At 35.6% G+C, this 17,296-nt stretch overlaps 1 protein-coding gene across 2 annotated transcripts in view; it reads left to right on the forward strand.

Moving 5' to 3' along the window:
• Positions 1-17,296, forward strand: part of THSD4 (thrombospondin type 1 domain containing 4) — a 246,778-nt gene that overhangs the window by 143,454 nt on the left and 86,028 nt on the right. Inside the window, exon 1 of one of the 2 annotated variants that reach the window (XM_053461867.1) lies at positions 12,492-12,779. The exons of the other annotated variant lie outside the window; for it this stretch is intronic. Within the exon in view, the coding sequence (XP_053317842.1) occupies positions 12,708-12,779 (72 nt within the window). The 5' untranslated portion in view covers positions 12,492-12,707. Of the gene's footprint in view, positions 1-12,491; positions 12,780-17,296 lie in introns of those variants that run through there. 2 annotated transcript variants of the gene reach the window in all.

The following is a 17,296-nucleotide window of genomic DNA, read 5'->3' on the forward strand; positions in this document are numbered from 1 at the left end:
GACATGCGTCCATCAAGTTCAGCCTTTCCTATATCTGTTAATTTGTTGCTGTTGATCCAAAAGAAGGCAACAACCCCCCAGTTTGGCTCTTTCCAATTTTGCACTAACCAGGGGAAAAAAATCCTTCTTGACCCCAAAATGGCAGTCAGATTTCTCCTTGGATCAATAAGCTGTTTCCCCATAATTAAAGATTATATCCCCGAATATTATGTTTTTCCAGGTATCCATATACCATATATCCATAGTATAGAAACATAAGACCATGTATATAGAAAATAAAATGTTCCAATAATAGACATTCTTCTTCTAAATGCCTTGCTCAGTTACATCTCAAAATAAGTCTTATTCGAGCCTTGCTTCCAAGTCACACCTCTAACCAGCATAGCATATAAGGGGCAAGCCAGTCATTGAATTGTCATGTGAATTGTCAAGTAAAACATAAAACCTTAAAATAGAACTGTTTTGGGGATGTTCCACTTTCTAATTGGGTTTATTCACTAAAGGGAAAGGTTACAGCAAAGTTATGTCTCCATTCCCTGGCTTTCTATTCATCTTGAGGGGCCAAAAAGGTAAGGTTCTCCATCAGGAAGCTACTGAGCTGACCCTGTATGCATATTTGAATCACTGATTTAACTACACATCATGCAGGGCCAGTAGAGGCTCACTGGGTTTCACCCTTGATAATGAATAGTGAAGTCAATCAGTGGAAACCACAACGTTCCTGACAACATTTTCCTTAGTAAATAGACCCCATTATCTCATAAACTTTGATATCTAAAACATGTCCTATTTTCATCTCCATAACCATTCTTTTAATATGGTATCGTTCAATGTTCCATCTAATTTTTCTTAGTTGGCGTGCGCAAAAAATTTCTCTTGTGCAAAAATTTTCAGAGAGCAAAAATTTTGTGCGCACAATATCCGCGCCGCATGAAGTTTCAAAAAAATTATTATTTTTTTCTTTTTTTGGGAAAAACTGTTGTGCGCACAATTTTTGGACGTGTGCGCTCTCTAAAAAAGCTATGTGCGCGCGGAACACTGGTATCGTTGCCCTTTATGCATATCATTGCAAATAATGTAAATCTGTATGCTTCATCAGGCATAAAAATTGTTAGCTGATTTCTCGCTTCCAAAACCTTTGAATCCTTTCCAATAACCAATTGTCTAGGTGACTAATTGCTGTGTTCAGAATTAAATTAAGGCCCCCACAGACGCTTTTAAAATACATTGACCGGTCAAAAGTTAATGCTCTTTGAGCACGTCACTTGTGATTTCTTAAACTTAATGTGAAAGCCTTTGTATGCATTTGCCAAAGTGCTTGACCTCACATGGTCCTCAAAAGAATATATCTGGTTTTGGTATTGATACTTCCCTTTTGACAGATATGAGAACACAATGTAAGTGTAAAAAAAAAAATAAATAAAAATAACATTTGATAAGATTATTTTTTTTTCTGCTACCTAGAAAATGCAACTGTTGGAATGACCAAGTACTACTAATCTGTTGGGAAACTACAAATTCCACCATGCTTAATGACACCACCTGTGTGGACATCATGGGATTTGTAGTTCACCGACATCTGGAGGACAGCACTTTGTCTATGATTGAAGGATCTTGGATTTTGTGTCCGTAACCAATTTCCCATAATATGTTTTTCATGAAACACACATAATATTCCACAAGTTGTGTATTAATTTTATTATGAGTTTCCCCACTATTTCTAAGGCAAAACCACATCCCATTTTGCAATAATCGCATTATAATGCCTCGAAATTTCCAGCTGAGACACTGTTGCAGTATTCATTGCATTACATCTGATGGTGATTAGAGCTGTCAGGCACCTTCGATGAACCATTGCGCACTATATGTGTTGAGACTGATATGTCTATGAAGGGATAGATACTCCAGCCATCATATTCACTTTAACCCCAGCTGAGATGTACCTTTAACTCTATATGGGATCCCCCTTGAAAATGTATCATCCAAACACATCTCTTGGCACATGGTATACCTGGCACCAGTATATTAGCATAATTTCCTTGCACCTTCAAAATTTAGAACCAACATTTAATGTAAATAGTTGTGTTTGTTCATTAATCATTTGTATGTCAATTGAAAACTTCAGTGAGCAGCAGTCTTTACAATATGTAATCTTTTTATATTACCACTGGGTGCTTTATAGATCCCAGATAATTTTATAAGTGACCTGAATGTATGATGTCAAATAAAGGTGTAGGCAATATTACATCCTATATGAAATTCCATATTGATATCGCTGTATTGGTTCTGGAAAAAACAGAATCTGAAGATTCCCAGAATGGAGTAAGATGTAGAGTCACAGAAATGTTTAAGCCCTCAGAGGTCCCATCTTCATGTCACAACTAAAGAACCTCTATCTGGAATTCCAAATAGTTAATTAACTCCTTAAGTTAAAACAGACGGCAATTAGCACTAAACTTTGTTCTGTAATTTCATCAGGACTAAGGATGCTATACAAAATATGATTTTTTTTTTACCCAATGTAGCTTTTTCGTGATGACTGTGCTTAGTAAATATTGCAGTAATAGCATAATGCGTTATTAGACTAGAAGCTTTTGGTGAGTTGATTCTTGAAAATACATCTCAAGTACATCAATATATTCCATACTAAGAGGAGTCAATTCATCTGTCTCCCTGGGCCAGAGATTCTGAATGTCCAATTCATCAAAATGTCAGCCTTTTTAAAACTACTCATTTATAGTTTCATGTAACATCACAAACTGTTCCATCTATTTATTTAGGTCAGGGTTATTTAGCTGTACACAGATGGATAAAACAGTCAAGCAGAAGAAGGTAAGCTGTGATTCATGAAGAAACAGTCTCCCGCATTGCATTTGTATCTTGTGATCCCTGTGCAGTATCAGGGATGATTGCTTCATCATTCTAGGCTTAAGTGTTCTTCCAGAGAGAATGGCAGAGTCAAAGATATTTGGATAATCAAGCAATACCTCTCTATCTCTTTTTTGAGATAACCCATTCTGTTTACGTTTAACCTTTTCACTGTCAAAGGAGCATTGCTTACTCCCAGGGTTGCCACTTGCCACCTATTTAGTTAAGACACCAAGTCAAAACAGACTTTAAAGCTTATTATTGATCATAAATTGTAATTAATGTAATTTATTCACTAACATGGGAGTTGACAGAAGAGCTTGTAGGACAGTTGTGTTTTCCTCAACTATTTCATTTATTTATCTGCAAGAATTTCCAAGCTGGTATGGTTTAATTCATAGTCCAATTAGTGTATTGACTTTCAGAAAACCTCACTGATATATAGAAATATCTGGGAACTACCTAGGTAGAGTATGCCCTTAAAGGGGTAGTTGGAAGTTGAGGCAATGTCTGTGGCCAAGCACTGCTCTGCTGTTCGAAGAAGGAATACACTGACTTGAAGACCCAGGGAAGCAGAGCTTCACCAGAAAGTTCCCAGGTAGGTTCATACAGGGTCATCCAAACTTCTTTATGCAGAAGCTTCTTGGGGTTTGCCCTTTTATAATGTACAGTGAATTCAGTTCGATGAAACTGCAAATCTCCCATCATGTCTTTACAGTTAATTATTATGGCGCAGTCTTTATTATTATTTTTATTAAATCGAAGTTAATATAATCATGGTGAACATATGACCTGTAAGGCCCCTTCTTATGTCCTATGCACCAAATCTATATGTGTGTGCGTATGTATATATACTTGATTGTTCTGTATTTTGTTACAGTCTCAACCTCCCATGTGTTTGCAAATTATAAAGTTCCCTAATGGGTAGTTACTGAGTGTTGACACTTATTTTGCCTTTCCCAGGGCTGCAAATATAATGCATCATATGGTTTTGATAACCATGCGAGGAGAAAAAAAAATAATAATAAAGAAACAAAGAAATCTGTTATGCCTCTTAATTAATGTCTTGATGACATAACCATCTCAGGTCTTGCGCTTGTGGTTTTACACTTGCATCATAGCGCCTGTGTTAGAATGTTTTATTTATCGTCGATTTTTCTATGTTTTTACAGTGTTTTTTTCTTCCCTGTTATAAAAATAAACTGCAATATTTATATAAAAAAAAAAGGTGTTAAATATCAGGTTTTGGTCTCTAGGACTATGATAGAACAGATGCATGCATAAAGAAGATTTACAGGTGCTACAAATGTAGAAAATTAGTACCTCCTAATTGGTTTCTTTGTGTCTTATATGGCAAGGTTAAGTTCTTTTTCTATACAATTAAAATGTATCTTAAACAGTGTGAGAGCCAGCAACAGTGCTTCTTTGACTTATACGTGATTTTACACTAAAGTTTTTTTTCTTTAAATCTATAATTGTGGTAGTAATGTTGCCTGGAGAAATATAGTGGTCACATCCTAATGACCCTGCGGCATTTTCATGATAATGGGACAGTGACATGTGGCCTGAAGAAGGCTTTAACAGTGACAACTCCGCTCTAAAAATACATTGTCTTTGTAAAATAGCCTCCATAAAAAAAAACTTTTAGATAGTTTTTTTGTCGGACAAAGAGTGAAATGCGTGCAACTGTCAAGGCAGAACAATCCAGAAAACAATTAGTGTTTTCATAGATACAGAAAATTAATATTGCTAGAAAAAAGAACAAATGTCACTTTTGTCTTCATAACTCTCAAACTCCTTTGTCTGTTTTACTTGCACATAAAGTTACAATTGTGCCTTTTTTGTTCTCATGTAAAAAGTGTGACATGTTGTTAGAGCCAAACTATGGTCCTATAGATTCTGTAATGTAGCATGTTGATTTTATGCCATTTTGGACACAATTCGGAGGGCTTTTCTTTTTGGTAACAAAATTTGTTGTCTTTCACCCTCATTTACTCTCTCACAGTCTCTCGCACTCTCTCATGCTTTTGCAAACTCTGTCTTAGTGTCTATTTTGTCCACCAACCTCTTCTCTGTCCCTGTCTCCTTTTCTGCAGTTCCGTTTCTTGTCTGTCCGGATCTTGATCTGTGCAGAAGTATCTATTTGTGCGGGACATTGTGGTTTTTTTTTCAATAGGAGGAACTACTTCCTTTAACAAGTCTTAAAATATGCAAATAATAGTCAGGCGTGTATTCTGATAAACTGATACGGCCTTAGGGAAACCAGCTCAGTCATATGGCCCCTCTGGACGTGTACAAAGTTGAAAATGCATTACAAACATCTCCCAAAAAATTATTCTCAACCTGACCTACTGCGACCTTTAGGAATACTAGTAGTTTATGTGCTGCTGTTCAAAAACTACCAACCATACATTTATACTTCTGAATTGCAGAGGAACATGAAATGTCAGTGACAAAATGTATTTGATTTACTTATAACATTTGTAAGACCTGGAATGAAGTGACCCATTTTTTAATCTCACAAAAACATAACATACATTTTTAAATAAATCCATTTTTAATTTGTTTAAGGTTAGCGTGCTATATTGCACTGGGTAGCCCCTTAACCTACCTCCGGGGATAGGTTCATTTTAATAAATTGGATAGAAAATGCCATCAGATAATCAAAGAAAAAAATCCTGGACATTTAATCCATGAACGCAGTCAGGGATTATCATTACCATTACCAGGTGCGACCATTGCAGTTGAACGTGCATGCTCTGTAGATTTGGTGCAACCTTTTCAAGCCAAGCCATGCTGTTTCATAACTTTTTTCCACTTTTTTTTAAATAAATTATTGTTATTTAGCATTTTCTATGTAGCCGTGGTTTAACATACCACATTTTAAGGAGAGAAATGAAGAACATGATCTCTTGTGCAATAAATGGAGACACACTAAGTCAAAGATCTACTTTAGAAGGGAAAGGAATATCGGACATCCACCCTCCTACGCTGTAGACTATTCTTGCAGCGTACTTGAGGAGCGTGCTACTATCATTGCTTCCATGCATTAATATAGCAGAATTTAAAGTGATAGATTGCGGAAATATTCCAATCATGTTTGCTTTTACCAATGGTACAGTGTTGCATTTTGCAAACACTCATCACCCGAGAAGGTCTGGTAATAATTTGATTTTAATTATAGTTTTCCTAGCATTCCTACACAGCTACTTGAATATTTTAAATAAAAGACTCTTATGATATCAAAGTAAGTATATAGACAAAAGAGTTCTTTTGAGTTCCAAGGACACACTGATTAAGTGTGCGTGATTACTGAACAGCTATTTAAAAATCATAATGATAATGATGATATGCTTTCTGTTTTATGTATGATGCAGTTCGGTTGAGCTATTTTGTTGTGCAATAAGACAGCATACTTATAATGCTTACCATTAAAGAACATAATGTTCTATATCAACAGAAGCCCATGATTGTCATCTTTGCTATAACTATGGAGTTAGTGCAATTAGTCCTTTAAACAACCTAGAATGGGCAGCAATGGATAACATTAACTAAGGATCTCTCAGTTGTCCTAGAAATGGAAGCCAAACTTGTGTTGTTGACAACTGGTTCATATAAAATTACAAAAATCGTTTTGACATCTTTCTTTCTGTGTGTTTCTGGGCACAGGGGTCATTCTTATCTTGGTGTCTTCAGTCAGAATTTTATCCAGCTGTTATCAGGCTTAATCAACTACATAGAAAATCAAATATATCCCACATGTCTTAAAGTCAAACACATGACAACTTGTATTAAGCATGAGTGACAATGCCTTGTCTTACCTTAATACCATACAGAGTGTTCTCAAAAGAACTAAATTACAGCTGAATCAAATTTTCCCATACTCATTTTTTTTACTAAAATTAAGACTTTTATCTTACATACAGCTAGTATCAAGTTGTGTAAAACCCAGGTCTAAGCTGTAAAAATTTTCTTGCTACTCTTCTTCATAGTTATTACTTCCAGATGTTCTGTTCTTGTGCTGAGCAACTAGTACATTTAAGACCATCATTCATGTTTTACAGATATATGTTTTATGTGTGAGAATTGTGCATTGTGAAACAAACAAATAAGAATTTTAAACAAACTTACCAATTTTGTCAATTCATAAGAATCTCGAGAGGGAGCACCTCCAATGAAACAAAAAAAAAGTAGCAAAGAGCGCAGAGTGTTTGTTGTTTTCTCACTTACCCTCATTCACTTTCTCATGGTCCTACACTCATGTTCACTCACACTTATTACGCTAAATATCCAAAATGATAAGGGTCTCACGGTAAACTGGCATAGCCCACAATAATATTAAACACTTTCTAAAATTAGAGAATTGGATAAAAGATCATTTTTCTTAATTATACAGTCAAAGACGGCCTGAGGTAACTTATTTTAGACTTCTGATCCATTTTTTTTTAATGGACATCCATCAAATAAGTGTTTTTATCACAAGAATTCTTTCCCTGAACATCATGTCATACTATGTATAGTGTTTCCAGCCCCGACAGTACTGAATCGCCACACAGTACATCACAGCGCCGAACGCCTCCAGTGGTGGTGGTCTATATTGTATAAAATAATCAGCGCATTATAGTAATTATTTAAATTATTATTTTATAATCATTAAAGATCACACAATACAGCTGACAGAACTTCTGCAAAAGGGCGGAGCCTCTGGGCATGCCCCTCAATCGATTGGAGAAACGGAAGAGCGAGTATGCTCAGAGGCTCCGCCCGTTTGCTGAAGTTCACCAGGAAGCCAAAATAATAAAGACAAATTCCCTAAAAAAGAGAAGCATTTCTGAACCTCTCCTTCTCCGCAAATGTATCTGTATTAATCTGGCCTCTCTTATATAAAAGGGTCAAGCCACGACAGAGCCTTTTCTCAGTTCTGCCAATCAGGGGAAAGGGTCCCTTTTTAGAAATGTTTCTCTAACTTTGTGTATAACTTTGTGTATGTATATATATGTATATACAATGAAGCCAAAAATGTTACACTATTACCATAGAGTCCAATTAAGTCTCCTTTTGGAGACAGCATTTAACATTTTTTTTAATATTTTTACAATGTATTTTATGTTACATTGTGACTGTGCTTTTTACAAAAGAAAAATAGTTGATGCAAGCCACAAAGTTGGGTTAATGTTGCTTTATATAGAAATTAAGGTTGAGTATAACTCATCTGCATTATTTTTATGACATTCATGGGCAGAGGCAGAGCTGTCAAGATACCTAAACTTCCAACATAGAAGTTGACCTGGTTAGCATTGAAAACCAAAGCCTATTGTGTAAAACTTCTAAATTACAGAAAACAGCTTTTTTTTTGCACATTTAAAACTTTGACTTTAAAGGCATTAGTATAAAGTCAACACTTCATTTATCTATAGCTAATCCACTAGACATATTGATTGACATGAGTAACTATGGCTAAATGCTAACATACACACAGTAACTTTTATATATTTTTGGAGAAATAAGGCCAGCAAGACGCCTGGTGTTAATTCAGCGTTATACAGTCTGCTGTTAACTCTACTGAGATGAATCTCTTATTACTCTGTTCACAGCCTGTTCGAAGCCAAATAATGTTGCGTTAGTGAAATGTATATTGTAGAGCATGCTGTGGATGTTAATGCATTTGGAAGCAAAAGAAGAGAAACATTCATCCCAGCCAATTTTCTTTCCCCTTCTTTAGACCCTGATATAAATTGCTGTGCTTACAAACTTTATATCAAATCATCAAGCTGGCAAGCTTGGTGAGTTTAATGAACAGTAAAATCCATATCAAAAGGTGGAAAATATCAACTGTTTGTTCGCCCAAATTGCTTGTTTTGGCCATACTGTATGGACCTAGTACATTTTATTGATGGTCAAAGTACAGAACTGATACTTTCATTAGGTTAATGTTAGAGTTGTATTTGATTTTGGTATGCTGGAATAAAATAAACATTAAATCTGAGTGCAGATCAGAACCAGGAAGGTTACGTCTAGCTATCTTAGCTTTTTTATGTGTATTTGATGTCCATAGGTTGGCTAGGACTAGCATTTTCTCCTGCCAAATTATTGTTATGAAGGTTAGGTCATCTTTGGACGATCAAATGCACAGTATTTAAGGTTACTATATAATCTCTTGAACTGTGTGTTTGATCTGAAACATATTAATGCAAAAAAAAAGTATATATTAATGCAAAACAAAATCCATATTTTTGGTTCATTGCGGTGACTTTGACTGACCTAAAGAAAGCTCCCTACACGTGCTCAGTATTTCTACAGGTCATGTACACCACTTGCTAACCTGTTACGTACATTAACCATCCCAACACTTCCAAGCAGCTAGGATATTATTGACTCCATATCCAACATACCATGACAAGATAAGCAGTTGGAGAACACGCTCGGTACGTTCTGGATAGAGGAAGTGACTAGGCTACAAGCATAAAAATGGCTCTGATGTAGTAATTAGTTACAAAAAGTGGTAAATTCAGCAGAGTACATGGAACAATAACTTAAATCATGCAGGAGGATCTCAACCCTTCCTTTTTCAACACCGGCGATGTTCAGCATGTTAACATGCTCTATACTGGTATAGTATATCAAAGCCTAGAGGGTTTGATATACCATATAAGTTAGGAACCAAAGAAAATCAGGAGATATCCGACTGTTCCTAATGTATACAATTGAAAATCATGGACATTCATCCATAATATACTAATTCACATGGGAAAGCTATTGCTAATATACAGTCGGATTGCGCTATCATGGAAATATATGTGTCTAACAATGGGCCATTTATTTTGTGATATCAAGCGGCTTTAACTGCAGACAAAGTTCTCTTTCAAGTGACTTATGGACATATTTAAAAACTGGGAAATGCTACAAAAACTATTCAGTTAAAGCTTGAGGGAGCTCAATTCATTTTCTTAATGTCCAGGTGTTCTTTCTATTTTCCCTTATGTAATGGCTCTTAGTAGGTAGACAAGTTCAGTAACCAAAACACTGTATAAGTTAAACTTGTTTTAACGCAAGCAATAGGGTTAGAACGAATCTAATCTAAAGAGTGCCTCATTCACTTTTTTCCCTCCTGTTAACACCAATCTTTACTTGTTACAAAATAACTATGAGATATAACACATACAGTGCTACAAAATATAGTCACAAAGCATGACCTATTGCGAAATAAAAGGATGACGCTCTGTGAGACGTTTAGAACCAAATAAACATGTCTGCAGTTGCTTCAGAAGAAACCTAGTTATCATTACACAGACACACAGAGGAAATAACCTTTGTCATCTGGAAGGGGTAGGACGTCTATCAAAACATGTGTTATTTTTATAATACCATATCACATGTCTAAATGTACAGTTCCCAGTTGAACATTGAATGTATGAATTTAATTCTTATGAAATAGTTTGTGTATAAAATAAATATGTCAGCAATATCACCATATATCCATGCAACAATTAATTATCATAGTCGCAAACAATAATCTGTTGTTAAACTTCATAATTTATATATATACCATCTCCTTATAAATTAATCGTACTGTACTTATCATACTTTGTATGATCCCTCACATAGTCTTTGCCATTTTTTATCTGTACGTCGTAGAGTATAATATCTGGCATGGTATTTAGTTATCACTTAAGTTTCAACTTTATGTCCTCTTCTGATCGCAGTACCTGTTGTCATCCTGAAAAACCGCATCCAGTATCCTTAAAGGGCAACTGAAATGATCGCTCCCAAACCAGTACTCCTGCTGACAATTTTGCATAATTTACATCTAATGTTATCAGAGAATGTAACCAGCAAAATAAGATTGCTGGAAAAATCAGGTTACATTTCAAAAAAAGACAAAAGGCGCAGGTATGTCGTTTTTCTACACTGTAATCAGTGACATGAATTTTTGAAAAAAATAATCTTTTAGGGGCACATGTTTTTGATGCATTTTACTCTGGCTAGACACTTATGGGACCTATGATGCTGAAATTAACTTAATCTGGTTTTATTGTACCAAATTAACTGCCATTGACTTGACTAAAATCACAAAGGGACATTCTCAGTGCAGGTTACAGTGGGGCCCAGCCACAACAACTTCCTTAGCGGGTTAACTTTGAAGGTTTGTATAATCTGGCATAAAAGTGATTCTGGTTAGGTCCAAGTTCATTAACCACTCATAGCTTCACCATGAGATTTCTTTATCCAGGCAAGTAGCATTGGAGTGATATTTGCTATTCTGAAATATCCACATTTGAACATATACTCTGTTACCGTTGACAGAATAAAATGGAATCAAATATCAGCAGCAAATAATAATAATAATTATTATTTTTTTTAATTAGACATATGTTATTTGACATTTAATTGTGTCAGAAGGTGGGTGTACTAGCCAAAGTGTGGAGCCAAACTAGACCACAGGAAAGCTGATGAGCGTTTCTCACATCAACACTAAAATGTCTAACTATTACTTTTTCATCATAAAAACACTGCTTGTGCTGCGGCACTATTTTTAATTAGTAGAAATTGAAGTTTGGTAACGACAATATATTTTCTGACATACTAAATATTCTACATTGTGACAACACTGTTTAATAAACAATGTAGACGTGCATTTATTCATACACAAAATGTATACAGTGTCTTCAAATCATACATATGCATCTGAAAGTTTTCTCGAACCAAACTTTCTTCCTGAAAAGCACTGAAGAGTACATGTAAAGTTTCCCCAGCCTGCTGAAATGGAAAAGTAAATACATTTGAAGGCCTCCTAAAATTTGTACGTTTTATATACCTTGTTGTTTTTATAAATTATATTTACCCCCAATTACCAGTGTTTGTTGTTGTTAGTGTTTGGTGCAGCCCTAATTTTCCTCTTTGGCACCTTCTACATTCAAGTAACCAGTACACAGACAGAGGCAACATGATAGAAGACCATAGCTTAAACTAGGGTTTGCTGACAATGGAGGCCTCAATGCAAGTCTGTGGATGGAAACCATCCAGGACACAGTTATCCTACATGAGAGAACACATTTGGAGTTACTAGTTTACTTGACCAATATATATATATATATATATATATATATATATATATATATATATTTTTTTTTTTTTAAATGTTACCAATAATGTCTTAGGGGATCATTTAAAGTTGGGGGCTGAATCAATTTGAATTACTCAACTACTTCCCAGTGGGACCACAGATCAGAAGATGGCTAAAACCTTAAATTAACTGCTAATATAATCGGGCTTATGTACAATAGATTTCTAAAAACACATAACTTTAACATATTTATTATTTTAATAGATTTAATATGGCAATCATGAATTTATTTCTCTGCTTTGTTTCGATCTCCCCAATACTCTGTTTAACAATTTTTACAATTTTCTTTTTAATGTTTTTCCCATGTAATTCATATATTGTAATGCATCCCTAACAACCTTATTATACCTTGAAATGTTACCTTTTTTTTTTTTTTTTTAACTGGAACAAATGCATAACTTGGCATGAACCACTTTCTGTCCCTCCCCTTCTTTTTTGCTTTAGATGAACTACAACCCCTAGCTTACTGCTGGCTCTTTCCCCCTCCCCTAGCAAGGAGAACATATTCCATGTGGGGATCAGCTTTCCAGTTGTCTTGAGAGCTGTAGCTGAAAGCAAGCTCCTTGTAGTGAAAACTGGAGGCTGAGTGAAAAGGGAGTTTAATGCCTTAGCAGGACTGCAGTGTTGAGATATTGAGGCACAAGTGCATCTGTTAGCTGTTAGGATTTGGCAGCCGGATTTGTTCCTGTAGGATAGCTTTGACATTGACTTGATAATGTTTGTCAGCTACCTGTTGTTAACGTTCCTTTCCTTTCAAGAAACACTGTTAGCAAAACCTGGGTTAGAGGTAAGTCAGTTTTCTTCTCCCCCAAAGTTCCTTTGAGATGTTGTAGAAACTAATCATGTATTTGTTTCCTGGTTGCTCAAGGTAATCTCTTTGAGATTAAAATCAGCGCTGACAAACTAAAGTTGGTCTTTTAGATAAATAATATATTTTCTGACATACTAAATATTCTACATTGTGACAACACTGTTTAATATACTATGTAGACAGGGCGTTCACATTAAAGATCAGTTTGCACTGTACTCATATATCACTTTATAGAAAGGTTTATTTTGGTCACTGATAATTAAGGTGTGTTTTCATAATATATTTTTTGTAACATTCAGGCACAATTATTTAATAATAAATTGGCACGTGTACAAGAATAGCTCTTGTTACATTGGGTTATAAAAAAAAATGAAAATTGCAGATTGGAAATTCATTGTATTATTAAATTACAGAATTTTATGTCACTTTTGGAACTTTTCTTAACTTTCTGAAACTTTTGAGTCTGGGATGAATCTCGTGGAGAATCCAGCTCATGATTTTCAATATTTCAATTGTTAGGGAATTGAAAATTGAATATCTATACACACATAGCAATATAATGTATTTTTAAATATTTTTGGATGCTTGGTTACCATGACAACCATAGGAGGGTTATATTTTTGTAATTTAGTTAGTTGCGTCAATGAAAGTAAGGTCATGGTGGTGATGTTTTCAAATCCTAATGGAAGCTATCTATTTTGTTGGTAGGTTTATGGGTAACTTGGGTTCACAATCTGCACTTGTAAAACTTAGTATTGCAGAGAAGAACACTTAGAGCCAGGCGATTATACTGAAATACCAAATGTCACTGAATGAGAACAATATTAAAGTGGATGCCATAATGCATGGCCCCTTAGTTTGTCAAAAGATGCTGGTTTTCAGTACTTAAGATTTTCCTTTCATGCAGCTTCATTAGTTGTACATTGTAACCGGATCTGTTTTCAGAATGCCGACCTATGCCAAATGTTTGCCAAAAATGTATTTATTTTTCTCCTCTTTTAAACAGTATAATATATTTAGCAATCTGGGCTTAGATTCAGTGTGTTATGATATTGCAGCAGAGCCCCCTATTCTGCATAAGGGGCACACAACCCCAGTCCTCAAGGGCCACAAAGAAGCCAGAAATTATCAATATCAGCGATTCTTTAATTGACCTATCTGTGCTCAAGGTGGGATATCAAAAAACTGTGGCCTCTTTACGCCTCACGAGGACTGGAGTTGTGCACCACTGTGCTGGATATGACTGTTTGCCTTACTTTACATCTGGATACTGTGTACTGATTTATTAATGGTCTCCTTGCACACTGTAATGAGAGGTAGTTTGGAATTATGTTTTTTTTTTGTCATTTTCAGAACAGATGAAGATCAACTTAATAGTTTTAGGATGAAGTAGTATCGTTTGCAGGTTTAATGATGGGACAGGCTGGGAGTTTTTATATTGTTTCATGCTGAGTGAGGTTTGTCTAAGGTTACGTGACACAGTTAACCCAGTGGCATAACAAAAAATGGTGGGGCCCCGCTGAAAGACTTACAGTGTGTGGGGGGCAGCTCCCCTTTTAAAATGCTGCTAAGTGTGAATAGAAGTTTGCGCATATGAATATGACACTGCGTGACCCCTTATGTTAGTGTAAGCTTTAGGTGGCCCATGTGCTGGAGAACGCATCTACATCAGATGGCACATTAAGCTTCACCGGCTGACTCCACCCGCAGTGATTTAAAAAAAACAATGGGACATAATGTAGACAGGTATACAACTTTTTTATTCCAGTACAAATGGTAGAAATATGATTTTTTTTGTATGCATGTGTAACATCTGAATCTGTTTTGTTTTGACTTGCTTACTTCATTTTATACCCAATTTCATACACACATATACACACTCATAAATTCACATATACATACACATCTTGAGTCCAGTTTACATGATGTAACTTATTTATTATTATTTATAAACATGAAGGATCCTATTTTTTTTTTACACTTTCTTATTTTATTTTACACACACCTACACACACCCTTTTGGTTCAGAAGGGGGATTCCTCTGTACGGTGACAGCTCTGCTGTTCCTTTGCGGTCCTCATACACCATGTATGTCATACAACTTACTCATATCCTTAGACTCAGTCTGCATATTGTGATTAAGGGAACACCAATAAAGAGGGCATTCCTGCGGACTGTTCTTGCTCTATTGTTTAGTCGTTTCTATACATTTACTGCAGACGAAGGGAATGATCTATGGATTGAGACGGTGGCCCACAGGTCCAACAATATGCTTGGGGGGGGTTTGATCACACTGGCATTAGAGTGCTTCATGCATATCCTTAGACTCAGTCTGCATGTTGTGATTAAGGGAACGCCAATAGAGAGGGCATTCCTGGGTACTGTTGTTTGCTCTATTGGTTAGTCGTTTCCATACATTTACTGCTGACTAAGGGAATGATCTATGGAGTGGGACAGTGGTCCACAGGCCCAACAATATGCTGGGGGGGATGATGGCGCTGGCATTAGAATGCTTCATGAAATGCAGGGGCTAAGAGTGCATCCATCACCCAAATACATTAATCCCTATATTTTACAGTTGTTTCTGGTACCAAATGTGAATATGCAGTGATTTCCTATCATTATTATATATCCCTGCTGCTGACCTACGATGGATTACAATGTAATTAGGAGTAATGTCAGCCTTCTTGAAGATGTATGGTCTTGAAAGATAAACATCCGGCTATCTCCAATCTGCCATGAGGGCTGGGTGGGGGTGATTTTAATGCTCAAGCCTTCATTTATTAATACACTTTATAAATGTTCTAATTTTGACAACAACCAAAGTGTTCAATGTAAAGAAGCACCTTGCCTATATCAGATATCAGGGACATTAGCAGACGGATCAGTTTAAGTGATATGTCAGGTGTATCCCTTCTGTACCTATTTCCTATGGCTCATCTTATATAATATCATTAAACTTCAACTTGATTTCCCAAATCCTTAATTTATACACATTCTGCCCGATCTAATCTTCTTTCTATGTTCCACTCTGTTATTGTATGTTATTTTCCCCACAAGTACTATTCCATTTCTAAACTCTAAGACCATTATTTTCCTGACATATCCTTTGAGTCGCTGCAGAAGAGGGCACAACTAAAAGGTTTTCTCTGTAACTCCCAAAGGGAACACATTCTGACTACCAACAGTGTTACATGATAGTACCACTAGATACTGAACCTCTTTCCTTTCCTTGTTTTTTTCCTTTCTGTAAGTTTATTAGCATTAGTATCCTCCCCTTTTTGTCTTTCTTTTTTTATCTTCCCACCTCCCTTTCTTTTTTCCCTTGTGGTCTGTTTCTTCTTCCAATTTTCTTTAGATTCTCCCTTCCCTCACACACAACATTGTCCAGCAGCCCCACTCTTCGAGCAGCCCCCTGTACCATGCAGCTGCCCATGATATGGCAGCCCCTGTCCTCACTGAACATAGCAGGATCAAATCTACTCACCTCACAGCAGCGTCACCATCTAACCACGTATAGAGATACATATATAGACTGTAACAAAGAATGAATCATATGTTTTTATAATGCCAACTTAAAGACAATTTTATGGTAAATTTATGTTCTTTTACTAGTTCTCACTGGAATAAGATGTTGAATAATAAGGAAGATATAGTGTATGTAGCTATTAAAATATACTTTCCATTTAGTCAGCTGTTCTGCTCCAAAATTTTAAAATTAAATATTAACATAAAATATAATTGACTCACTTTTTAGTTATATAAAAAAATAGAACATTTTTTGGCAAACTTTATTTTTTTCAAATAACAATGTAAATCAGCAAAACATTATATGTGTTTTTCTATATGGTGTCATTTTACTTGTTAATATGCTGTCAAAAATAAACATTATGTAAGACTCCATAAATCCGTGAGAAAGCACAACATACCGTAATACAGCTCTGACTTATTTTACTACTTCCTGACCACTAGGGGCACACTGTGTCCATTTCATAAAGATTGTGATGTATCTTGGTGACCATTGCCTGCAGTGAATTTCAGCATATCTGAATATTCCAAGCATAATGATGACCAGCTGTCTGTTATGGCTTATTGTCCATTTAGACCCTGTGGAATGTCCCTTTCCAGTAAGATGCAGCTATTTGCCTTGAGGGTGAACATGGCCTTCAAAATTAACCTTTCATGTGTTAACATAAAACAGCAACAACAGTGTTACTTTATTTCAGTGACCTCATGGTCATTTTTATTTGTTGTGCCTAATAGTTATTAAAGTGCCATCAACAAAGGGCACGTTAATAAATGGTCATGTTAATTATTTTTTCACAATGAAAGAGTTTAACCAATATCGGTTTATTAAACCTTTGAAATTCAGAAAGCACTGAAATGGTCAAAGGAGTGTTTTTGTAATAAAAAAAAAATAAATTTTATCCTATGGATATTATTGTCATCTTTTAACAGTCACTAAAATCTTTGACAGAGACCCTTATCTTAAG

Source organism: Spea bombifrons, chromosome 4, assembly GCF_027358695.1.
Source record: "Spea bombifrons isolate aSpeBom1 chromosome 4, aSpeBom1.2.pri, whole genome shotgun sequence".
Lineage (NCBI taxonomy): Eukaryota > Metazoa > Chordata > Amphibia > Anura > Pelobatidae > Spea > Spea bombifrons.